Here is a 26,103-nt window from a genome sequence, read left to right as displayed (position 1 = left end):
TGTTTTGTATTACTACTGGATCATTTATTATTTCTTAGTTGGTTTCAAATTGTAAAAGAAAAAATTTCATTTTAATCCCCATGTCAGTTTTCATTAAAAAGGTCTAAAAAAAGGTATGATTGTTACTATAATTATTATCTAATCAATTAATTATTTATTATGTTATATTTATTACTAATAAAATATTATTTAATTAATAATTAATGCCATAATTATTAGTACCTTTTGCATCTAAGCATTATTTTTCATGGTGATTCATATAATGAATACTTAGTGAACTTGAATTTATTTTTTTAGAAATAAAAACTGACGTATTCTTTTTGTTAAAAGGACTTGTATAAGACCTGTTGTAATCTATGGGGGAACACAATTGGGACATTCAATTCGCCAAATAATGCAAGGCTGTAACATTTTATGTGCAACACCAGGAAGGCTAATGGACATCATAGNTATTACTACTGGATCATTTATTATTTCTTAGTTGGTTTCAAATTGTAAAAGAAAAAATTTCATTTTAATCCCCATGTCAGTTTTCATTAAAAAGGTCTAAAAAAAGGTATGATTGTTACTATAATTATTATCTAATCAATTAATTATTTATTATGTTATATTTATTACTAATAAAATATTATTTAATTAATAATTAATGCCATAATTATTAGTACCTTTTGCATCTAAGCATTATTTTTCATGGTGATTCATATAATGAATACTTAGTGAACTTGAATTTATTTTTTTAGAAATAAAAACTGACGTATTCTTTTTGTTAAAAGGACTTGTATAAGACCTGTTGTAATCTATGGGGGAACACAATTGGGACATTCAATTCGCCAAATAATGCAAGGCTGTAACATTTTATGTGCAACACCAGGAAGGCTAATGGACATCATAGGTAAAGAAAAGGTAGGATCTACAAGATGGTGACATAAGGTTGTGGGAATAATTACAAAATCCCTTTATTGAAGAAATTCCTCTCTCCCTTTCTTCCTAATTCTCTCCCTCCCTTCCTCCTCCTTCCCTCCTTCACTTCCTTCCTCCCCCTTCACTTCCTCCCTCTTCCCCTTTTCCTTACTTCTTTTCTTCCTCTTTTTCTCCCTCCCTCCTTCCCTCTGTCCCTCTCTCCTTCCCTTCTTCCCTCCCTTTCTCCTTCCCTCTTCTCTCCTTCCTTAATAATGGGGGCTTAGAAATTTATTAGGTCTTTATACATGAGTTCTAGGAGAGAATGTGTACTAAAACTTCTAGTTAGGTGACTATTTTGAATCTCTAAATCAGATCTTCATTACCTTTTTGCCACACATACAGTAACTCAGAAGTAATTCACCACCTTTTTAATAACTCTGAGAATCACAAAAATAACTGACTCAAACATACTTTATCATGTGGCAACATGCATATTAGGTTTTGTTTTCTCTTTCCATAGGTTACCTCTTTTTATTATATACTTAGTAACATCACCACCACTGCTAAAAAACATTTAAGTAAACCAACAAATAAAAAAGATTATGTGCAAGACCATAAAATCTACCTTGTTTACAATTTGCTTAAAATATGTAAATTATATATCTATGCTAATATAAGCATCTGCTTTTGAGTTCCTTTTGGATTTGCCTTACTTGGATACTTTTCTCTTGATTTCATGGCTATTTTAAATCATGGCATGTATCATTATTCTTTTTTCATCTCTTCATTAATTTCTCTTATTTCATATTTCCAATATTTGTCATTTCAGTAACATTATAATACAATCCATTCCATTCAAATATCACAATCTATTCCTCTCATTCATTGTATTTGTATTATTTCCAGTTATTTTATCACATTAAACAAAGCTTCCATGAATATTTTCATACAAACACAGCTTTTTATCCTTTTAATAATGTCCTTAGGGTCTATGCTTATTAATGGGATCTTTGTGAGCATGAACAGCTTTATAGCTCTAATGTATAATTTCATCTTTTTTTCTAGAAAAACATTCACAGCTGCTCTCTAGTAATGTAATATTTGCCAATTTCTCAATGTTCCTAATTGGCACTTAATTTGATCCCTTTAGTTTGTCTGGTTCTCAGTTAACATACCAGGACCACATTTAGGTAGCTTGTTCCTAAGGCAGCAGACACAATTATTTGCCAGGACCATACTCTTTCCAAAACAAATCTTTTCTACTTGGTCATACCCAGTGGAACTTCAGTTCCGATGCCATAATGAATACAGGATTATCTCCATAGTATAATGAGTATTAGGGTAAAACTTTTGCAGAATATTTATGCTTTCTAAGCCATTGTTGTCTCACCAGCATAGGTTACTTTTTTTTTAAAACCCTTACTTTCCATGCTAGAATCAATAGTTTGTATTGGTTCCCAGGCAGGTGAATGGTAAGGGCTATAGGCAATGGGGGTGAAGTGACTTGCTCAGGGTCACACAGCTAATAAGTATCAGAGTGGATTTGAATTCCGATTTTCCTGACTCCAGGCACTGGGCTCTCTTTTCTCCACTTAGCTGCCCCGACAGCTATTTGCCCAGGATCACATAGGCCAAATTTGAACCTAGGACTTCCCGTCTTTAGGTCTGGCTCTTAATCCACTGAGCCCCCCAACAACTTCCCAAAATAGGTTACTTTTTTGAGAGCATTCAGTTTTATGAAGAAGCTAGCAGCTAACTATCTCTCAGACATTTTCTACAAAAATGTCAACCAAGACATCTTAAACTTTTAACCTGCAAGAAATCACAAGTTTATTTTTAATTTTTCCACTCCAGATTATTGCAGCACAAGCTTCTATATTTTAACATTTTTTACTGACTTGTGAGAGTAAGGTTCCTAGTAGTTCTGAATGGTAAGAGAATGGAATGTTTACTAGAGCTATCATGAGAATAAAGGAAAAATAACATTGTTTATTCAGGGATAACTTTTTAATAATAGAGCCTAAACTGAAATGGATTAAATTTTTTAGGTTAATGTTTTAATTTTAATCATCCACGTGCATTTTTCTTTCTACCCTCTGGAAAAGATTGGCCTCAGACAAATCAGATATTTGGTATTGGATGAAGCTGATCGAATGCTGGATATGGGTTTCGGTCCTGAAATGAAGAAGCTAATTTCATTTCCAGGAATGCCATCAAAAGACCAACGCCAAACCCTAATGTTTAGTGCCACTTTTCCAGAAGAAATTCAAAGGTAAATTTTTTTTGTTTTAAAAACAGCTTTGGGGCAGTTAGATATCTCAGTGGAAAGAGAAAATTGGAGAGAACCCAGATATTCTGACTTAAAATTCATTGTATTTACCAATGTACCATTCTGCTGCTCCAATCTGGAATTTATTGTTTAGGAAGCTTGAATTTTGGATAAAAACTGTTTTGGATATGTGATTTCACTGCTTTGGTTGCTCCCTCTATTTACATTTTCTCAGCCTGGAGCATAGACGTTGCACTGTCTACTGAAACCAGGCCATTTTACAGGTGGGGAAGCATAGAACCAGGCAAATGAAGGGAAGGGCTTTGTCCATGTGTCAGAGGTTGTTCGAACCCAGGTCCTGACTCCATTAAGTATTGTTCTTCCCATTGTGCAACACTGCCTCCTGAGTGTAGTTTTTGTCCATGTTTTTCTACTAATTCCAGGAATTCTACTTAGCATTCTGAGAGTCTCCCTTAGATCTCTTCACATAGACTTTCCTTGCACAAGTATATTATCTCCTTCCCTGGTCACGCTCTCTGATTATCTTCATGACACTTTTGCCTAATTTTAGTTGGTAACATGATAACTCTCCTCACACCCAACATTTCCTCTGAATGTCCATTCAGGGTCACTGTAAAAATACTAATGTGAAAAGGTGGGCCTTTTTAGAGTGAAGATGAAGATTGCAGATTTAAAAAGGATTATGCAGTTTTCCAAGTGTAGTCTTGCTTGTTACTATTTTTAATTCTGGGATGAGTTTGTTGTCCATCTGAAGTGTATATGTATATTCATTCAATCAACTAGCACTTACTATGTTCTAGGCCCTGTGGTAAGCACTGAGAATAATCCTCCTTCCCCTAAATCCTTGTTCTCAAGGAATTTGGATTTTTTTCAGGATACATACTTATGGAGTACCTTGATGGGTTCTCTGGAAATTGAATTTTATATTTGAGATAAAAGACATACTTAATCCACATGTTCATTTTCACTTATAATAATTAGGCTAGAGGTTATCCAATTTTGAGATCATTGAGGGAAGAATTTTCAACATTTTAGGCAGAAACTAAATTCATTTTTAAAAAATTCTTTTTTGATAGTCTTTACTTGATTCTACAGAGCTATCCTTGTTTTCTTAACAGCTAATGTCAGTATAATAAATATAATGGAAATATTTGAATATTTCCTAGTGTTAGACTGTAGGTACTATACATAGACAAGCCCAAGTAAACATGGAGAGACTCCTCTCTACTAGGCAGCCTTTAGGGCAACAGTCGGCAACCTTTTTGGCCTTGAGAGCCATAAACACCCTTTTCAGACTCTCAAAACAGAATTTGTTAATGACTCAGTTGTTTTTTTAATCACTCAAAACTTGTTTCCATATTATTCATTTTTGTAATAGAGTAATTTTTTAAACCAAAACCCCAAATCATATACCCATACAAACAAGTGATAAATCATGTTTTTTTCTGTATTTTTAGTCCAGTTCTTTCTCTAGCTGTGGATAGCATTCTTTCTCATAAGTCCCTTAGAATTGTCCTGGATCATTGCATTGCTATTAGTAGCAAAGTTCATTACATTTGATCATCCCACAATGTTTCAGTTATGGTGTATGATGTTCTCCTGGTTTGTTTTAAAACAATCACATCAGTCAGCTCAAGTAGGTCTTTCCAGTTCATCATTCCTTCCAGCACTATAGTATTCCATCATCATCATAAACCACAATTTGTTTAGCTATTCCCCAATTAAGGGACATCCCCATATTTTCCAATTTTTTGCCACTACAAAAAGCACAGCTATAAATATTTTTGTACAAAGAGGTCCATCCCCATTTTTTTATCTCTTTGGGATACAAATCTAGTAGTGGTATTGCTGGATCAAAGGGCATAATACATCCCTTTAGAGCCCTTTGGGCATAATTTCAAATTGCTTTCCAGAAAGGTTGGATTGATTTACAACTTCACCAGCAATGTATTAGTGTCCCAATTTTGCCACATCCCATCCAATATTTAATATTTTACTTTACTGTCATATTGGTCAATCTGCTATGTGTAAGGTGGTACCTCAGAGTTGTTTTGATTTGCATTTTTCTAATCAGGAGGAATTTAGAACATTTTTTTCATTTGATTATTAATAGTTTTGATTTCTTCATCTGAAAATTGACTATTCATATCATCCCTTGACCATTTGTCATTTGGGGAGTGACTTGATTTCTTATAAATTTGATTTCGGTCTTAATATATATTTGAGAAATTAGACCTTTATCAGAAAAATTTGTTATAAAATTTTTCCTCCAGTTTGTTGCTTCCCCTCTAATCTTGGCTGTATTGGTTTTGTTTGTACAAAACCTTTTAATTTAATATAATCAAAATTATTCATTTTATATCTTGAAGATGTTCTCTGTCTCTTGTTTGGTCTTAAATTCTGCCCTCCCCATGGATCTGACAGGTATACTATTCTATGTTCACCTAATTTACTTATAATATCACTCTTTGTTTAAGTCCCAGATCCATTTTGAACTTATCTTGGTATACATGTGAGATATTGATCTAAACCTAATTTTTGTCATACTCTTTTCCAATTTTCCCAGCAGTTTTTGTCAAATGGCGAGTTCTTATCCCAAGAGCTGGAATCTTCGGGTTTATCAAAACACTAGATTACTGAGGTCATTTACCCCTAGTTTATTCCATTGATCCACCCTTTTTAGCCAGTACCAGATTGTTTTGATGATCATTGTTTTATATTTGGTACTACCATCCATCATATTTTTTTTATTTTCCTTGATATTCTTGATCTTTTGTTCTTCCAGATTAATTTTGATATTATTTTTTCTAGTTCTATAAAATAGTTTTTAGTAGTTTGATAGGTATGACACTGAATAAGTAAATTAATTTAGTTATATTATTGTCATTTTTATTATGCTAGCTCATCCTACCCATGAGCAATTTGTTTTTCCGGTTGTTTAGATCTGGTTTTATTTGTGTGAAGTATTTTGTAGCTGTGTTCATATAATCCTCATGTGTGTCTTGGCAGATAGATTTCCAAATACTTTATATTGTCTACAGTGATTTTTTAACCATTTGTTAATATTCATTTTTAACATGGTTACATGATTCATGCTCCTACTTTCCCCTTCTCTACAGTGATTTTAAATGGGGTTTCTTTTTCTAATTCTTGCTGCTAATTTTTGTTGGAAATATATAAAAATGATGATTTATGTGGGTGCATTTTGTATCCTGCAACTTTGCTAAAGTTATTATTTCCACTAGCTTTTTAGTTAATTTTTTAGGATTCTCTAAGTATATCATCATATCATCTATAAAGAGTGATAGTTTAGTTTCCTCATTGCCTACTTTAATCTCTTCTATTTCTTTTTTCTTCTCTTAATTGCTACTACTAGCATTTCTAGTCCAATATTAAATAATAATGGTGATAATTGGCATCCTTGCTTCACTCCTGATCTTATTGGGAAGGCATCTAATTTATCCCCATTGCAGATGATTCTTGCTGTTAGTTCTAAATAAATAATAATTATTTTGAGGAAAGGCCCTTTTATTCCTATGCTTTCTAGTGTTTTCAACATAGGAATGGGTGTCAACTCTGGTTTTTTCATTAGAAATGCTTGAAAAATTCTCTGTTCCATTAAAGATCATTTTTCCCTCTATAGTAGTAGTAGTAGTACACTCAAGTTTACAAGATAAGTTAGCATTGATTGTAAGTATTTATTTTTTTTTCCTTTTGGAATATTTTCTTTTAAGGTCTCTCATGTTCAGTAGAAGCTACCAGGTCTTATGTGATCTGACTTTTTTCTTGGCACACAAACTGCTCTTTCTGGATGATGGCAGTAGTAGTTTTTCTTAGATTTGGGATCTCTGAATTTTGGCTAGGACCTTCCTGAGACTTTTTCCTTTTGGAATTAGTCTCAAGAGAGAATTGATAACTTTTTTTCCTTACTTTTTACCCTCTTGCTCTATATGTTTCTGTGCATGAACAAAACAATCTTGGCAGTTTTCTTGGAAGTTTTCTTTTATAATTTCTTGAAAATATAATGTTAAAGTATCCAACTTTTTTCTTAACTAAGGAGCCCAGTGACTCTAAAATGAACTCTTCTTGGCTAGTTTTCTAGGTCATTTGTTTTCACTATCAGATAACCTGAATTTTCTAATATTTTTTGCTGTCTCATGGAATCATTAATTTCTGCTTACTCTGCTCAACTTTTCAGGAATTCTGTTTTTTGAGTTGTTTAATACTTTTTCTAAGTTCTTTTCTCTTAGAGCTTTTAAGCTTTTAAATTCATTAATTTCTTCTAGTTATTTATGAATTCCTTATGAAAAATCCATTTTTTTCCTTCGAGTGTCTGCTTACACTTATAGAGTTAGATTTGCAATAATTAATAATTAATACTGGATGGTGTTTTCTTTGATTTAGTTATCTCTTAAGCCTGAGTTATGGATTTGGGCAGTGATGAGCAAACTCTTTAAAGAGGGGGACAAAGGAAAGGAAATGCTCATCTGTCAGTTTGTTTCTAAGGCAACTCTTTCCAAGTTTCATTGTATTGTATCCTACTCATTATATCCGTCAGATTAGGAATAATGTTGCGCTTAGGATAGAACATTTCAGCCCCTCACCTCCCCCAATCTGGCCCATGGGCTGTAGTTTGCCCATCACTGGATTTGGGGCTTTTTGCCAAGGCCAGGTCCTTTCTCCTACTTCGCATTAGGAGGAAGGTGATGGCTTGTGTGGTTTCTCCTTCAGTCTGTAGGAAACTCAGCTTTCCTCTACCAATTAAGATTAGGATAGACTGGATCTTTGAGGATCAAAGTACTGGATTTTCAGGACCCTCACTGGTCTTTCAGGACAGAGTATTAGGGACCCAAGAGAGTCCCTTGCTCTGGGCTCTCCCACTTTGAATGTTCAGATACCATATTGGCAGTTTGCTTATTGTTGCTCTAAACTGCTTCCTCCTCCTTAAAAATGTTTAAAAACTAATTTGTTTGTTAGTTGTATTAAATTTTCTAGGTATCTTACAACCCTTTCTGCCCTTCCCATACCATAGAAGGCATACTTGACCCCTCCCAAATGTATATATAATTTTTTTTGTGTTTCTATTTATTAGTTCTTTCTCTGGAGGTGAACAATCATAAGTTATTCTTCGTAATTTCATGGGTGTCTTTCCAAGTTTTAAAAAATTAATTTGTTCATCATTACGACACAGTAGTATTCCATCAGAATCATATGCCACAAACTTGTTCAGCCATTCCCTAATTGATTGGTATCACCTTGATTTTTAGTTCTTTGTCACCATATAGAGAGTTGTTTTAAATATTTGGGAACATTTAGATTCTTTTTCTTTTTCTGTGATCTCCTTGGGAAACAGAACCAATAGTGCTTAGACCCTTAGTCTAAGGGTACACACAATTTTATAGCACTCTGGGCATAATTCCAAGTTGCTTTCCATGCTTAAGCCTTCTTAAGCACCCAGCATGGGACTTTCTGACTACTCCAGGGACAAATAAGTCACTGACTGTAGTTTCTCTTCTTAACAGATTTCTTGATCATTATTTCAGTATGGTATGAACTTCAGGGTTTTGTTAGAGTAGCTATGTGGGAGCTAGGTAGTCTGCCTCCTCTTCAGATGGCCATTATGAGTATTTCCTTTAAGAAGACTTTAACAGCTAGTAATTATATAGTATTTACTATGTACCAAGCCACTATACTACACACTTTACAAATATATCACTTTATCTTCACAATAATCCTGGGAGATAGGTGCTATTATTATCTCTATTTTGCAGTTTAATAAGCTGAGTTCAGGAAGAGAAATTAAGTGACTTCAAGATTATATAGCTAGTAAGTCTTTGAGGTAAAATTTGAACTTGGGTCTTGACTTCAGGTCCATTTTTTTTATCTGATACACTACCTAGGTGCCCATTGGACATGGTGAGAATTAAGCATCACAGGAAATAAAATTGATAAGAGTCTATCTGCTGATAGTAGGATTAATTTCTAAGTAAGATATATGCAACCATTTCTTAATCCTAATAAGAACAAAGGCTCAAATACTAGGTTAGAAGAAAGCATAAAAATGAAAATGTATTATATGCAATTACAATATTGTCCCTCCTCAGATCTGTCCTAAAAAGTTATTGAGACCAGAAAATCAAAATAAACAAAGGAAAAGACATGGATTTGCATTATCAATACTTCTTACAAAAGTTTGATGTAAATTTGCTACGTTGACAAATCACAGTCCAGATTCCTTGCTAGATGCAATCAAGTAAATAACTTATGTTTTGCAATCCTCTTATAAACATCCAGCAAGGCATAAAAGGAGACATACATACCAGACATTTACAGTTGTGATGGAGATAGTCCAGAGTCCAAATGAAAGATTCCATATGGATGGCAAGATTTTCCTGATGATTCTCTTTATGCATAATCTTCTACTAATTGTTTCAAATCTTAGAATACTACAGGGGCCCTTCATTGACCCATGCCCAACAAAAGCAATCACTCTAATTCTTATAAAGTGACCTGCTGAGACCATGACATGCTATTGAATGAGTTCATTGGTACTAATAGATAATGAGTCACAATTTAATAGGAAGAAAACAGAATAGATTTCATTTGGGAAATTGTGCGGTACTTCAGTGATTTCAAGTTATTTTTAATACCAATATTATTCTGGGGATCATATATGGTTGTGAATCACAGAATACCACACTATAGGAATCATAATTTCTATTGACTCAAAAGGAAAAAAATGTGAGATTACTTAAAGGATATTAATAAGCTATAGTACATCCATCAGAGGGCGAGTCCCCAAATCATGATAGAGGAGCATAAATTGAGATAACTAGAAATATTTAGCCTAGAAAAAAAAGAGTCTGGAGATGGGGGAACATAGAATTATTTGGAAAGAGGGCTTAGATTAATTTTGTTTGTTTCTGGAGTGCTGAATTAAGAGTAGTTGGTGGAATTTGCAATGCAATGTATTAAAGCTTGATATAAGGAACATTTTTTTTGACAAAGCTATCCCAAAGTGGAGTGGACTACTTCTAGAGATAGTGTTCTACCCCATTATAACTGTTGAAAGACTGAATTTTTATTTCACAGATATGTTGTCTTAAGGATTCTTTTTTCCTGGGATATATGTATGGTGTGTGTGTGTGTGTGTGTGTGTGAAATTAAAAAATACTTTGAAGTTTATGAGTTTAGAAATTAAGGTGGGGTTGGGTCATGTAATAATGAGCACAGAACATTCAAGCCTGAGTATGCATTCAGTAGTAGTAATGTACCTAGTTTCTGGTACTTTGGTGGATTGCCTAAGAAGTATTAATGAAAATATAGGTATGATAGTTACTCAGGGTGAGAAGGTGTATATATATTGGTTGCTTTTTTGTATTGTTGGAAGGAGTTGCCTGCATCGCTAAAAGAGATAACATATTCATTAATGTTACAGTATACAGGAGATCTTTATTACACAAGAATAATTCACACTTGGAAAAAGTCACTTAAAGTAAATCTGCTTGAAGTGTGGGTATCAATATTTCTAGTAAGTAATAAAAAGTTTGGACTTTATCTTCAGAAATGAAAAAAAGATGAGGTTTATTTTTTCTTTGATTTTTCTTAGAAGGATCTTATTAAAAAGAGATTCCTTATTATTCCAAAAGACCTCTAATCCTTTGGTAATTAAACCATTCTCCTTTGAAAGGATGAGTTAGAAGAACCAGTTGCCTGGATGAGTCAGAATAGATACGAGTTAAGTGGGGGGCAGGATGGAGGTAGGGAATGATTGTTTTTTAAATCATTAATGATTTAAATTATTAAAGTTAATTAACAAATGTTTTGATAGTATGATAACTTTTACTTCCGTGTGCTGTGGTGTAGTGGTGGTGGGTATAAGAGAGCTTTCCTAGGAATAAGGAAGATTAGAGTTTGAATGTTATCTTTGACATGTGTGTGTATGTGTGAGATCCTGGAGAAATCAATCTCTCAGAACCCAGGATGATAGTATTGTTCTATAATAAAGATGCCTTATCCTTGATTTGAGGTCCCCATTACCTGTCCTTTATTCCCATACATCTCAGTCTACCATTCCCTATTCTATCTCAACCTTGCTCACTTCCACTCTTGCCCTTTGGAATTCCCATTCTGTAATTAATATACTTTTTTTCATTTTGGTCCTCTTCTTTACATGGTTCTTTCCATCTTCTGACACAGACCTCTCTCCCCTGATGACATTTATCCTTTTCCATTACTGTCATTTGTACCTTCTGCCTTACCTTCTTCCAAACACACTAGCCCCATAGAGTACTAGAACACTCCTGCCTCATATACTACGATATCCATATACTACTTAGAGATTGTATCTCTTCTGCCTTCACTCAGTAATTTCTTTTTGCCTTTGAAATAAATTTTATTCAATTTTATCACACACTGATAGGTGTCTTTGGTCACAACATGAGAAGTATGGAAACATGTATTGCCTGAAAGCATTGGCATAACCTATATCAGGGAGGAGAGGAAGGGAGAGAGAGAGAAAATCCGAATTGCAGAATGTCAGATAACAATTGTCAAAAATTGTTTCTATGTGTATTTGGGAAAAAAAGATAAATTTTTACAAAAAGAGGAAAAATTATCACATATTTCAGATGGGAATAACTGTTAATCTACTAGTCCCTAGGATTCCTGCCTTCTTTTTCATTGAATTCAGTACTCATCATCATCCCAGATATCAGAACTTCTGCCCTTTATACTATGGCACTTAACACATATCACCAATTCATCAGTTTGCTCAGTGCTTATAACCTACTTCTCTCTCTCTCTCTCTCTCTCTCTCTCTCTCTCTCTCTCTCTCTCTCTTTCTCTCTCTCTCTCGGCCCATTCACATGTAGAATAGTTATGATATTGTTGTTGCTATAACTCCTAAGAAATTTACTTCCATGATCAAAAATTCTGAAATTCCTCTATTTACTTAAAAATCTACTATCATCTCTGCATTATTCTTCCTAAATGTATTTATCCTTACCTTGACCTCTGATCCTGCTACTCCTCAGAACTTTGTTCTCATTTCACTTTGTTCTATTCCCAATTTCAACCCTTTAGTTAACAAATTCACATTCTCAACCCTTGAATCCCTTGTTCTTGCCTTTTGTTATTTACTCCTTGCCAAATCCAGTCCTGAATTATTCTCACTAACCACTATCTCTCATCTTACTCGTTGAAGGAGATAGAAGAAATTACAGCATCATGCTGACTGATTATTTAATTTGAACTGGGTTTTCAGTGCAGCACAATATTCCTTTTACTCCTAATAGATTCTTTATCCTATTCACCTCAGTGCTATTCCACACTACACAAAGCTTTTATTACCTTCCTTTATATTTTTAGCTGAAGACCTTACCACATACTTAACTGAGAAAACTGGGGCCATTTTCTGTAAGCTTGCTTTCTTGCTCTCTTTTTCTCCCTTTCTTTCTCCCTTATCTTCCATCTTAGAATCAATACTGTGTATTGGTTCCAAGGCAGAAGTGTTGTAAGGGCTAGGCAATGGGGGACAAGTGACTTGCCCAGGGTCACACAGCTAGGAAGTGTCTGAGTTCAGACTTGAACCCAGGACCTCCTATCTCTAGGTGTGGCTCTCAGTCCACTGAGTCATTTAGCTGCCCCCTTGCTGTAATGTTTCTTTAATCCCGTCTCATTTCATAAACCTGGACATCATCTCTCACTAGTCTTTGAGGAGGTAGGTTACCCTTTTCTTTGATAAGACCAGCCCTAGTTCATGTGCCATTGTTCTATCTCATCATATTCATTAAATTGTCCTTGCTATCGGCTCTATACCATCTCCTCTCATTTTTAGTCTGTCCCAATCAGTTCCTTTCCTGCTGTCTTCAAACAGGCTGAGAGCTCCTCCAATCTTCAATACCCCTCACAAGAAAAAAGCTTCCTGGCTGTTCTATCTCTCAACTCTCTTTATCAGTCATTAGCCAATCTTTTTACACAGAGTTGCCCACACTCACCTTCACTTCCTCTACTCTTTTTAACTTTGTAGTCTGGCTTCTGCTCTCATCACTTAGCTGAAACTACTTTCTTTATAATTACCAAGGGTTTTTAAATTGCCAAATCTAAGGACCCTTTTTCTCAGTCTTCAGCCTTCTTTTCTTTGTAGCATTTGACACTATTGATCATTCTTATCACTTGGATAGTTTTTCCTTTCTGAGTTTTTATAATGTTGTTTTTCTTTATTGTCCTTCTGTTTGATCCTTTCTTGGTTTTATTTGCTGGTATTTCACATCCCTTAAGTGTAAATGTATCCTAAAGCTCTGTCCTGGGCCTTTTTTTCTTTCTTATTTGGTGACTTCTCCCTTATTTGGTGACTTCATCATCTCCTTTGTATTTAATTATCATCCCTTTGCAGGTGACTTCCAGATCTGTACATCTACCTGTAGTATTTTTCCTGAGCTTCTAGTCCTGTATCACTGACTGCTTATTGGGTGTCCCAGATATATCTTACAATCACCATATCCAAAATAGAACTGATTATCCTTCTTTACAAACCCCAGTTGTCTTTTGAACTTCCCATTTTCTTTCAAAGATACTACTGTTTTTCCAGTTTACCTAGCTTAACAACTTGTTGTCATCATCCTCAATTCCATACTTTCATGTCATATACTCAATCAGTGGCCAGTTCTTGTTTCTGCTATCTTACCAGCTTTCACATCTTGTTCCTCTCTCCATTCATACTTTGTCTAGTTTGAGCCTCTATTGCCTCTTTCCTGGAGGAGTTGCTCCTAACTTGGCTGTCTTGGTTTCTCCATATATGCTTTACAGTTTTCATTATGATTTTCTTCCTTTTTAAAAAAATATTTAATTTTCCCAATTACATGTAACAATAATTTTTAACATACATTTGGATTATACATGTCCAACCATCATGCAGAAACATTTCCATATTGGCCATGTCATGAGAAAATACTCATATAAAACCAAAACTGTAATAATAATACACAAGTAAAATAAGTAAAATACACAAATAAACTAAAGTGAAAAGTAGTATGCTTCATTCTGCATTCAGATTCCATATAGTGATTTTCTTAACATGAAGGTCTGACTTCTGAATTCAAGATAATCTATTTTCTGCAAGGTTGAAAAAAAATCCCTTTATTAGTTTAACATTTAACGCTCTTCAAAATTTGTCTCCATTCTACATTTCCACCTTATTACACATTATTCCTTTCTGTTTACTAGGCAGTTTAGCCATAGTAGCCTAACAGAGCTCATTCTCTTTTCCTCTTATCCTTCTCTTATCTTTTAACTTTGCTATGACATGCCCACACCCTCAATACTCATTCTTATCCCAACTATTCAATATGCAGTTTTGTTTCTGCCTTCTTCATAGTTCCTATTTAATATCCTCTTTTATTGTATTATGGGTGTCCTGGGAATGTTGGAAAACCCATTTTGTGATAATTTGTTATTGTTTTGAGTTTGTTTGTTGTTTTTAACAAAACATGATTTATCATTGTGCCTATAGTAAGACTAGATTTTTGTCTGTTAGATACTAGATGGGAGAAAACCATATTCATCTATGCAGATTTTTTGTTGAATCTTTCTGCAATAAGTCTGTCACTGAGTAACTTACAGAATAAGATATAGCCTCATAAGTTATAGGCTTAATTTTAATAGTTTTTTTGTAACTTGATTTAGGTTCACTTTAACTTTTACTATGAATATAAGCAAATTTTATGTGACTAAAAGTGACAAAATACCTTGGTATTCTAATTAATTTATTTGGCATTATTATTACCAAAATTTAACACATTTTTGCATTGCCATTTAATAATTTCATTTAATAATTAGCTTTTCAAATACTATTTGATAATATATAACATATTGTTAATGTGTGATTGAAATAATTAGAAGCAGCTATCTAGTTCAATTTAAAGTAATCCTAAAAGAATGCCAGAATAAAAATTATAATAAGATGAGAAATAAAGGAAGCTTTAGAGGTTAAATTATTATTATTATTTTCCTTTCTAGGTTGGCTGGAGAATTTTTAAAAACTGACTACTTGTTTGTTGCTGTTGGACAAGTGGGTGGAGCATGTAGTGATGTTCAACAGACTGTTCTGCAAGTTGGCCAATACTCAAAACGAGAAAAACTTGTTGAAATTCTACGAAATATAGGTAACTCTCATATACTTATTCTTTATAATGAATTGAGTTTTTAAAATTTTTACTGACTTTAAGAAGAACTGCTTAATGTGTTATATAATTTTAAGAATAATATATTTGGATTTTGATTCCCACATAATCCTAATTTTTTTACAGATAGTTTAAAGATAAATGCAGATAATTTCTGCTTTCATTTTTCAGATTGCTGTGAAATCTTTGAATAATAAGTGTGGAAATTCAGACTTTTGTTACAGAACTTCTTTCTGCAATTATGACCAATAGCATATTCCTTTAATACCATTTCTTCCAGCTTGACTTTTGATCTGTGAATCATTCTCTCCTGAGAAATAATTATTCCTGAGAATAGAAATTCTAAACTATGTCTTGATATTGAAAAAAGCTACTACTTTGATTATGCTTTTGGGTCCAGTACCTTTTTTGCTGGATGAAGGTACTTGCTTCTTTATTCATCTTTCTGATCTTTTTATGTTCTCTATCTTCTATCCTTTTCCCTTTAAAATATGTGTAGATTTTCTCTGCCTGGGCATAGAGTAATTCATTTCTACCACTCGGGTTATTTTATCAGCTATTTGACTTCATACTTGGAGTTCATCCTTCTTTCACTTAGTACCATTTGTATCATTTCTCACCATTCATTCAACTCCTTTTCAACTCACTAGTGGGCCTCTGTAGCAACTTTTTTGCTTGGCACTTGCCACCCCCTACCCCCATTTATGTATGTTGCAGATCTTGAATTGGAAAGGGACCTTAGGGGTCATCTAATCAACACCCTAATTTCAAAAATCCTTCAATAAGCATTTATTAAGCATTCACAGTTTGTCAGGCATTGGTGTGGAAACCAGGGTCCAGGGAATTCAAGTGACTTACTCTGGCTGCCTCTTAAACCCAAGATATATGCCTTTTTTATTTTTACTTCTTAAAATCTCCCATTTCCTTCAAAGCTCTCTTCATACCCACAGTTTGCTACTGCCCTATTACATTGTATTTATTTTGAATTTATTTTATATGTACACTTATACATACATGCATACTTTTATTATGTGCCTGCTGTGTTCCAGACACTGTACTAGGTGCTTGGTTAAAGATACAAAACCAAACCATCCCTGTTCTCAAATAGCCTACATACTTTTGTGAGGAAGATAATATGTACATATATAGATATTTATGAAACATAAGAATTACAAGGTAGGGAATAGCCAGTATAAGTGCAAAGAGTTGAGACATGTAGTAGTAGAATAATAAGAAAAATAAATGATATGACTAAATAATAGTGTATGGCTGTGCAGAACTAGACATAGAGATAATTGAATTAATGGTATAGTAATGTGGAGAAAAGCAAAGAGGACCTAGGACATAACTTTAGAATATGCCTACAGTTAAGTAGTGGGGCAGCTAGATGGCACAGTGTATAGAGTACCAGACCTGGAATCAGGAATACTACTCTTCTTGACCTCAAGTCTAGCTTCATAAACTTCCTAATTGTGTGACCCTGGCCAAGTCACTTAACCCTGTTTTCTTAGTTTCCTCATTTGTAAAATGATATGGAGAGGGAAATGGCAAATCACTATGGGACCTTTGCCCAGAAAACCCCAAGTAGAGTCACAGAGTTGGACTTGACTGAAAAACGACCGAATAATAGCAGAGTAGATAAGTGCTGGTAAGACGACGTTCCAGCAAAGGAGAATGAGAAGGCATGATTAAATATCTAGCAGTAGCAAGAGAGAGTGCTATGGAGAAGATCCAAAGAAGTCATCTAGGAGGAGAGGGTGGTCAACAATGTAAAATGCTACAGAAAGGTCAGGAAGGATAAGGATTGAAAAAAGGCTATTAAAATCTAATCATTTAAGGCACCATTGGTAACTTTGGAGAGAAGAGTTATTTTTCTTATTAGAATGCAAGTTCCTTGGAGGTTGTTCCTATTTTGCTTTTTACCTGTGTGTCTTCTAAGTTTGTAAGATAGTTCTTGGTACGTGATAAAGTTTTAATAAACGATTCTAATAAATTCATTGTTTGACCAAAGTCAGACAAAGTAATTGGCAAATACATTACTTCAAAAATATGTAAATAATTTGGAAAAGAATGTAGGAGAGAGCTACAAAATTCTTTAGATAAGTGGTATTAAGTAGTAGTTCAGAAATATAGCTAAATTTGTGGATTAATTAACCAAAGATTGGGTAATAAGTTTTTGTCCAGATTTCATTGCAGAATATCTAATTAAATGAGTAAGAAATGAGATAAATATATGAACTTAGGGGAAAGAAATATTAAGGAAACAAATCTATTTTCATATTTATTTGGTGACTCTACAAGTTAGTATAAAACACTAACTTCTGGTACCTTAATACCAAAATTTCATAGAAATAGCAATTTTATGGTTCTTATAATGGTCACCATTTCATTAATTCAAAATAGTACGTACTATTAACTTTTAAAAGTGATAGTTAGAGTCTTCTGCAACAAATTACAAAAATAGCATGAATAGAATTTAGTGTTTCAATTATCATTAAAATGTAATATGAGGGGCAGCTAAGTGACTCAGTGGCTAGAGAACTAGGCATGCACATGGGAGGGGTTTTAATCTGATATAATGAATATCAGTGGTAGTTATCATGTTGTAACTGGCTTAAATGTTAAATGGTTTGGCATGAATATTAAGCAAAATGACCAGTTTTATCTTTACAAAGTTAAAACTAGGGTCAGGAGAGAGAGAGGATTTTAATAGAATGGGAAAAAGTTCTGACCTCTCTCTGAAGATCCTGTAATCTATAATCCATGAGTTCCCATGCCTCGAAGGCTTCTCCAGCTGGTGTCGTGTAGAATAGTTGCTGAAAAAGCTTTACCCTCATTGGCAGGTATATCGAATCTTATGTGCTTTGAATCATAACAGGAAAGAAATTTGTATAGGATGGTAGTCTTGGCTTTCCATTAAGGGAAAATTAGATAAAAAATAAAGAATGAGGAAAGAAACCTTGGGATTGTGAAGGAGGAAAATTTTGATTTCCAATCTTCTTTCTGAAATATGGTTTTTATGTAAAAGGAGTAAGTTGAGATCTATGACTTAAGGAAGGTTCCTTGCTCCATAAGATTTCTCCCACAATGACTGAAATTAGAACATTTAGAGATTCATTTGGGTCAAGAAAGAAGTACTTATCCTTAAGAGGGTGAAGGAGGAAACTATTTACCTTTCACAATTTATTGTGAAATAGACCAACTAGTTTGCTTTCCTCATCTAGTTGGGATAAGTTTTCATGGGAAAAGGTGAGTTGCAAGGTAATTATGGAACAATAGAAAAAGGGCAATTTTGTGGGACTTTGGGCAATTGGAGAACAGCATGAAGGCATGGAAGTTAGAAAGGAATTTGAAAGTAGAGAGGACAGAAAAAAAAAAAAGTTTAAATTTTGCCTGTGGACCAAGTGTAACTGTTACTTGACCTATCAGGTCCCTCACCCCAGTTCTCCTGGGAATAAGATATTTCTCCTTATTTATGAATGGAAGCATTTTTTCTCACTTTATCCAGATCTATTGCCACTTGACAAATTCTTAGTCTCTTCATTTGGCTCAAGGGTCTAGTTTCTGCTTGTCATACAGAAATCATGTGCAAGAATATGTGCTGTAGGGGGACATTTACTCAGCATATATATATTTTTTTTGACCTAGTTGGCTACAGAGTTAAGGTATGTGTTAGGGGGATATTGAAGAGGAGCAGCATGCTTTCTTTGTCCTGGAGGAGAGAAAAGACATAAAGCATAGTTAATTATGCATTGCCTGCTATTATTATTTTTTTTAACCCTTAACTTCTGTGTATTGGTTCCTTGGTGGAAGAGTGGTAAGGGTGGGCAATGGGGGTCAAGTGACTTGCCCAGGGTCACACAGCTGGGAAGTGTCTGAGGCTGGATTTGAACCTAGGCCCTCCCGTCTCTAGGCTTGGCTCTCAATCCACTGAGCTACCCAGCTGCTCCCCCCCTGCTATTATTTTAAGTATTATAATTAATGGTAAAAAATACTAAGTACTTATAGGAAGTCAGAGATATAATTAAAGCCTTAGGATATTTGAATTAATGTAGATTTTTATTTAACTCCATCAGGAATTGATTAAAATTTTTTTACCATATTCTTTACAACTAATAGATTTCATCTTAGATGGCCTCTTGAGTCTTATTTAAGCTTATGTGCCAAAAAATCTTTTGGAGAAGATGAAGAGGTAGAAAAATTCTATGAATAATTTGAAATAATCTTTCAGTATATTTTGATATTCAGTGACTCTAGTATAGGTTGATAAAGGAGAAAACTGAAAAATATATTCAGGATTAAGGGATGAAAAGTCATCTTCCTGAGTTCAAATTTTGCCTTAGAATACCCACTTGTGTGATCCCCTAGGCAAGTCACTTAACCCTATTTGCTTTAGTTCTTTATCTGTAAAGTGATCTGGAGAAGGAAGAGGGCAGACTACTCTTGTATCTTTGCCAAGAAAACCCCAAATACGGTCAGATATGTCTGAAAAACAACTAAACTAAACAGGCTAATACTTGAAATAAAATGGTTTAAACATGTTTGACTAGTTCACTGGTGCTAACCTTCAAAATCTTTATCAGTAAACCTTTCTTGAAAATTCATCTTTGGGGGCAGCTGGGTGGCTCAGTGGATTGAGAGCCAAGCCCCAGAGACAGGAGGTCCTGGGTTCAAATGTGGCCGCAGACATTTCCTGTGTGACCCTGGGCAAATCACTTGACCCCCATTGCATAGCCCTTATCCCTTTTCTGCCTGAGAACCAATGCACAGTATTGATTCTAAGACAGAAGGTAAAGGTTTAAGAAAAAAAGAAAATTCATCTTTATAAAATTATCTTTTAGCTGTTAACAGTTGAAGATGTTACTGAATATTAACAAGCAAATGAGCATAGTCTTCTCCCTTTAAAAAATGTTACATAAATATAGTTTTAAATAACATGCGCTGTTAGATTGTCCTTTCTAGTTAGATTGGAAATAAGTGAATAAGAGAGAGAGGCATTGAGTGAGTTGAATTTCTTTAAAAGAGAGTAAAATTTCAAAGAGGAATGATGGGAAGAGAACTTTCCCAAGGAGCTTCGGAAAAATCAGTTGAGCCAATGATCACTCTTTGGTCTGTCTGGTCAAGAATGGTGGTCCAAAAAGCTTGCTCTGAGAGTTGGAGAAGATCTGGTGAATTTATCTCTTGAAAAACATCTTGGCAGACAAGAGAAGGGTGGTTGCAGTACCTCCTTTTCATCAGAGGTGGCGAGAGAGAGCAAAGGCTGAGTGGAGAAGTCAGTGAAGTTCTAACTAACAAGCTGAAATTTCATCTGAGTAGCAGGAAAGAAATCAGACTCATTCCTCTCTGTTCGTTAGGTTTATAATTTTAGTTTAGGATAGAAAGTTAGTTAATTTGGGGAATTAGATTAGTTAGAGTAGCTAGGTCAGCCTTGACTTTTGGGACAGAATTGGATTTGGGGTTTAGTTAAGATAAATTTAGAATTAGGGAATTACATTAAGCCTTTCCAGTTTCAATATCTCCAATTTCTTTTTCCTATCACTGTTCCTATAGAAGTCAATATAAATAAATATTTTTTTATAGAAGATTTATCTCCAGTCAAGTCTCTTTTAACTACTGGTCCATATAACTGCCAGCCACCAAACCCCAACAACTAAATCTGTTTATAGTCTATAAATAGGCTGTTATATCTACAATCTATAACTGATCTAACTCCCAAAACAACACCTTCCAATATTTGATATTTTGTGTAGCTTACAATAACATATTTTACATAACATTTTTTTAGGATGTTCATATAAAAGGCATTTAAACAGAAAGCACAATTTAAATATCATACTCTTTGGATTTTTATAGTTTAAAAAAACTCCTTGAAACATTTTAGGGATCATATGAATTACAGTACAAGAAAAAAACAAAAGAATGATTCTTAAGGCAAGTGTTCTTAATATAGTGTCTGTGAACTTGTTTTTAAAAAAATTTTATTAACTACATTTTAATGTAATTGCTTTCAGATTTAATCTTATTTATTTTATCAATTTAAGAATATTCTGAGCACTTGTCACGTTGACTGTAACATGGTAGGTGCTTTTTAAAAAAATGCTTGTTGATCTGAGAGAAAGGATCCAGAAGTTTCACCAAAGGAATCTCTGACACGAAAGAAGATGAAGAACCTCTGCTTTAAGGTCTACATATTATATCTGTTGTGCCCTTTGTTAAAATATGACTGTTGCTATATTATGTTATTTTGTAGGTGAGGAAAGAACAATGGTGTTTGTTGAAACTAAGAAAAAAGCAGATTTTATTGCAACCTTTCTTTGTCAAGAAAAAATATCAACAACAAGTATTCATGGGTGAGTGAAGACTTTTATACTTCTAATGATAATTTATTGTGTTTGAGTAGCATGGTGGCCTTACTTTATTAAGAAATGTGCCATTGTTTATTATACCTAAAAATGTTCTTTTTAGCCTTATACATGTTATCTGAAATTTTAAAATGTTCTCTAAGAAACAGACTTACCCAATAAAGTAAAGCTTATGTCGCTAGATTTATTTTATATTATAGGAATGTTATTAGCCACCTCATTTGTTGTGATCTGAATTTAGGTGTCATATTACTTAGGTACAAGAGCTTTTATTCCTTTGGGACTTATTTGAATAAACTGTCCTAACATATGCTTTATCTTTTTTTTTTTTTTTTTTTAAATTATTAAGTGATCGGGAACAGAGGGAGAGAGAGCAAGCTCTTGGGGATTTTCGATGTGGAAAGTGCCCAGTCCTTGTTGCTACTTCAGTAGCTGCCAGAGGCCTAGATATTGAAAATGTTCAACATGTTATTAATTTTGACCTTCCTTCTACCATCGATGAATATGTTCACCGGATTGGACGTACTGGTCGCTGTGGGAACATTGGCAAAGCAATTTCTTTCTTCGATCCAGAACCAGATAGTCATTTAGCTCAACCGTTAGTAAAAGTACTGTCAGATGTAAGTTTTGTTCTATACACTTAAGGAAGTTTTTACTACTTATAATGTAACATTTAAAAGTTTTGAGTACATATGAAGCAAAACTCAGGAGATGTAATCTATTTAGATTATCTCAATTATACGGCTTGAACATAAAGATAATAATTGCTGGCTTTAATGTGTTATGTGTTTTTATTTAGGCTCAACAGGATGTCCCAGCATGGTTAGAAGAAATTGCTTTCAGTACATATGTCCCTGGCTTCAGTGGTGGTACTTCAAGGGGAAATGTGTTTGCCTCAGTTGATACTCGAAAGGTCAGTTGGAGAAAAAACTATTTCAGAATTTTTTCCCATTAATTGAGTTAAAATTATAGTCTGTGTATGTGTGTGTCTGCTTAGCTTCTTCCTATTTATAAAATCACAGAATTTGAGAAGTTGAAAGAGTCCATCTGATCTATCTTGGAAAAAAGAATCCTCATTACAAAATAGGAGAATTGTTGCCTTTGTTCTTCTTGAAGACCTAACTAAGGAATAATCCACTATTTCCCAAGTTAATCCATTCATCTTTGGATAGGCATATCAATAGGAAATGTTTCTCCTGGCAAGCCAAAATTTGCTTCTGTAAATTTTAACCATTGTTCTTGGTTTTGTCTTTAAGGCAGAAAAAAAGAACAAATTTTAGCTCTTTTTTTTTTTTTAAGTGACAATTTTTCAGTTTCTTAAAGATGTCGACCTTCTCTTCTCCAGATTGAACATTTCCATTTCCTTCCTTGTTTGTTATGGAATCAAGGCATTTTGCCACTGAGATTTCCTTTCTGGACAATATCCATCTTAATTAAAAATGTCCTCCTTAAACTATGGTACCCAGAATAGAATACAAAATTTCAGTTGTGTGACACTTATCTCTTTATTCTTCAAAGCTATGCTTATTTTAATGTAGCCCATAATCCTATTAGTTTTTTGGCTGCCATTAAATAAAATACTATTGTTATGATGTTGAGTTTGCAGTCTATTAAAACTTCTATATCTTTTTCAGTAAAATTGCTCTCCAAACATGTCACAGAATCACCAAATTTTTGAATTGTTAGGGACCTTAGCAGCTGTCTAGTCCAAAACATACATAAAAGAATCTCCTCTAAAACATATCCAACAAGTGATCTTTCAACTTCTTTTTGAAGATCTCTGATGAAGGGGAACCTATCACTTCTTGAAGCATGTCATTCTCTTTTTTCAGGACCTCTAATTTTGCCTCTGTGATTTCTACCCATTATCCTTTGGGCCATACAAAACAAATCTAAACCTTCCTCTGCATGACAGCTCTTCGTGTTCCCTTTTATCAAGATAGTTATCAGGTTCCCTTTGAATCTCCTGATCTACAGGCTAATTTGCTCCAGTTTCTTCAGTCTTTATCTTTTTTTTCAACCTTCAACCTTCTTTAAGCCCCAGCTGTGTATGTCATGAATTGAAGGCTCTCTACCATTCTAATTACCTTCTTCTGGACACATCATCCAGTCTTTTTTTTTTTAGCAGCTATACCTTTTTTATGTTGTCATTTACCCTCATCCTCTTCATTTCAAGCAAAGATCCTTTCCTCTTGGTCCTCCTTTTTCTCCCAAAATAACTAAAAAACCTTTTTTATTGTCTTTAGCTTCCTTTGAGAACCTCAACTAATTCTGAGCTTTGGCATCCTTAAACTATTTTTGTAGGACTGTGAACACTCCCAAGTTCACCTTCTATTAACTGTTCCTACTTCCATCTTGTATACATTTCTTTAAAAAATTGAAATTGAAAAAAAAATTTAATAACATTGATTGGTAAGTCTCCTGTGCATTCTTATTGGAAGTTTTCACCTTTATATCTTCAGAATTATTCCTGAACATCTCCCTTTATCTACCCTTTCCCTCCTGACTGCTCCTATTAACTTTTATTAATTGCCTACTATGTGCCAAGCACAGTGCTAAGTACTGGGATTATAAATAGGAAAAGTAAGGATAGTCCCTTCCCTCAAAGAGGAAGACAGCACACCAAAGGAAGCTGGAAAGCAAGAGGGGTGCCCTTAAGGGTACTCATTGTGGGGGCATTTTGGTCTTTGGAGTTCAAATCAAGCACAGCTGCAGGTGTAAATTAGGGTAGCTGGAAAGGCCAGGTCTTACCCTTTGCAAAGGAGAATTTTGGGCAGAGTTTAGTGCTTTGATTTCCAGTTAGACTTCTCCAGAAGCACTTTACTATACTGGATGTTTGCAGCATTTTTACTACACTTATTTCCCTGTATTTATTTATAAATTACCAAATGGGATCTTATCCATATTTCCTCCAACCTCATTGTAATCTGCTTTTCTCAAATGTCTAAGAAGCATGCCAGACGATCTTCATAATTCTTTTCCTCTATCTGAAACCCTAGAATATTGACACTTTCTCCACAACATTACTGTCATTTCCACCAAAGCAACCAATTCCTTCTCATTACTGAGAATTAGATACAGAATTGAATTTTCCCTTTTTGGTTCCTCTTTCTTTTGAAAGATGAAATTATCATTCAGGCAAGTCAAGAAATTATTAGCTGCAATGCTTTGGACAAAGCGTTAGAAAGATAAGGATTTTAAATTTTAGGAGTTTGTTGGTTTTGTAATGCTAATTTGATATTTTTCTGGCAGGGAAAAGAATATGTAATGTACTAACATTGACCATGTTAAGAACAGTTTCAGTGCTAAAATCTTGTGCTAGAAAAGGCTATTTGTTATTGGATGATAAGTTTAGAATATTTACTTTAGAAGCAATTGGTATGCGAACTATAGCATTGTTACCATTTCACTTAAGAAGGTACACAAAGGGTCAAAATGGCTAGAATTAAAAAAAACTTTTATTTAATTGTTATTTTGTCTTCTAATTTCAATTGAACCTATATCCAGTTAGAATTAGTAAGAATTAAATTCTGTTGTAAATTGAAGGAAAAAATTGCTGCCCATCATGAATCAAGGACCTAATTTGTGAAGTTGAACTAATCTGACAGTTCTTAATTGTCTTTTTCCATTTCTTTTGTAGAGTTACCAAGGCAAGAGCAGCATGAACATTGTAGGGTTTTCTTCTGCACAAGCTCCAAATCCAGTAGATGATGAGTCATGGGATTAAAGCCAAAATTATTCAAGTTCCAGATAGTTTTGATGCTGTGAAGATGGTTTTGAGTTTTGAGTTTTAAAGGAAGTATGACACTCTGTTGGTAACTCCCTGTCCATCCTGTAATCTTCCCCCTCTCCCTTTAAAAAAATTATTTCCTGGCTAGTTATGTGAAATACTAAATGTTGAAGTGTTGCCGTTACTAATACAAATGGTGTTTACTGGAAAGATTTAAACATTCTAAATGTCATGTTTACCTCTTTTATTATTTAGGGATTTGACATGTTTCATATCTATATTAAGTCTAAAGAATATTAATAGTGCTTTTTGAGCCTATAAAATTAGCAAGAAGATGTGAAACACTTCTTTGATTTAAAAATTATTGGGTCCTTTTTATTTTTCCTTTAAAGAAACCTTTAAAGCAATAGTGTCACCATGTGATTATAAAATAATTTACATAAAGCAAATAGTGTAAGATTCATTGATTTTGATTTATATGATTAAATATATGGTGAAGTTTGTTAAATACTTGAAATGTGATCTCTGTACCCAATGACATGACAAATGCTATTACTTTTTGTAGTCTCTAAACTTTCCTTGTAAACGTACTGAATAAAAGCCCAAACACAGATTCTTAGATCACTGTTTTACTGATTG

At 34.0% G+C, this 26,103-nt stretch overlaps 1 protein-coding gene across 5 annotated transcripts in view; it reads left to right on the top strand.

The window, feature by feature from the left end:
* DDX4 (DEAD-box helicase 4) overlaps positions 1-25,461 on the top strand; it is a 68,288-nt gene extending 42,827 nt beyond the window's left edge. For all 5 annotated transcript variants that reach the window (XM_044657731.1, XM_044657734.1, XM_044657735.1 and 2 more), the window contains 7 exons: positions 774-903; positions 3,006-3,172; positions 15,209-15,354; positions 21,623-21,722; positions 22,084-22,354; positions 22,534-22,647; positions 25,375-25,461. In XM_044657731.1, coding sequence (XP_044513666.1) covers positions 774-903; positions 3,006-3,172; positions 15,209-15,354; positions 21,623-21,722; positions 22,084-22,354; positions 22,534-22,647; positions 25,375-25,461 — 1,015 coding nt within the window. The remainder of the gene's footprint in view (positions 1-773; positions 904-3,005; positions 3,173-15,208; positions 15,355-21,622; positions 21,723-22,083; positions 22,355-22,533; positions 22,648-25,374) is intronic.
* The last annotated feature ends 642 nt before the right edge of the window (positions 25,462-26,103 follow it).

This window comes from Gracilinanus agilis, chromosome 1, assembly GCF_016433145.1.
Source record: "Gracilinanus agilis isolate LMUSP501 chromosome 1, AgileGrace, whole genome shotgun sequence".
Classification (NCBI taxonomy): Eukaryota; Metazoa; Chordata; class Mammalia; order Didelphimorphia; family Didelphidae; genus Gracilinanus; species Gracilinanus agilis.
This window is presented reverse-complemented; position numbering and strand designations above follow the sequence as displayed.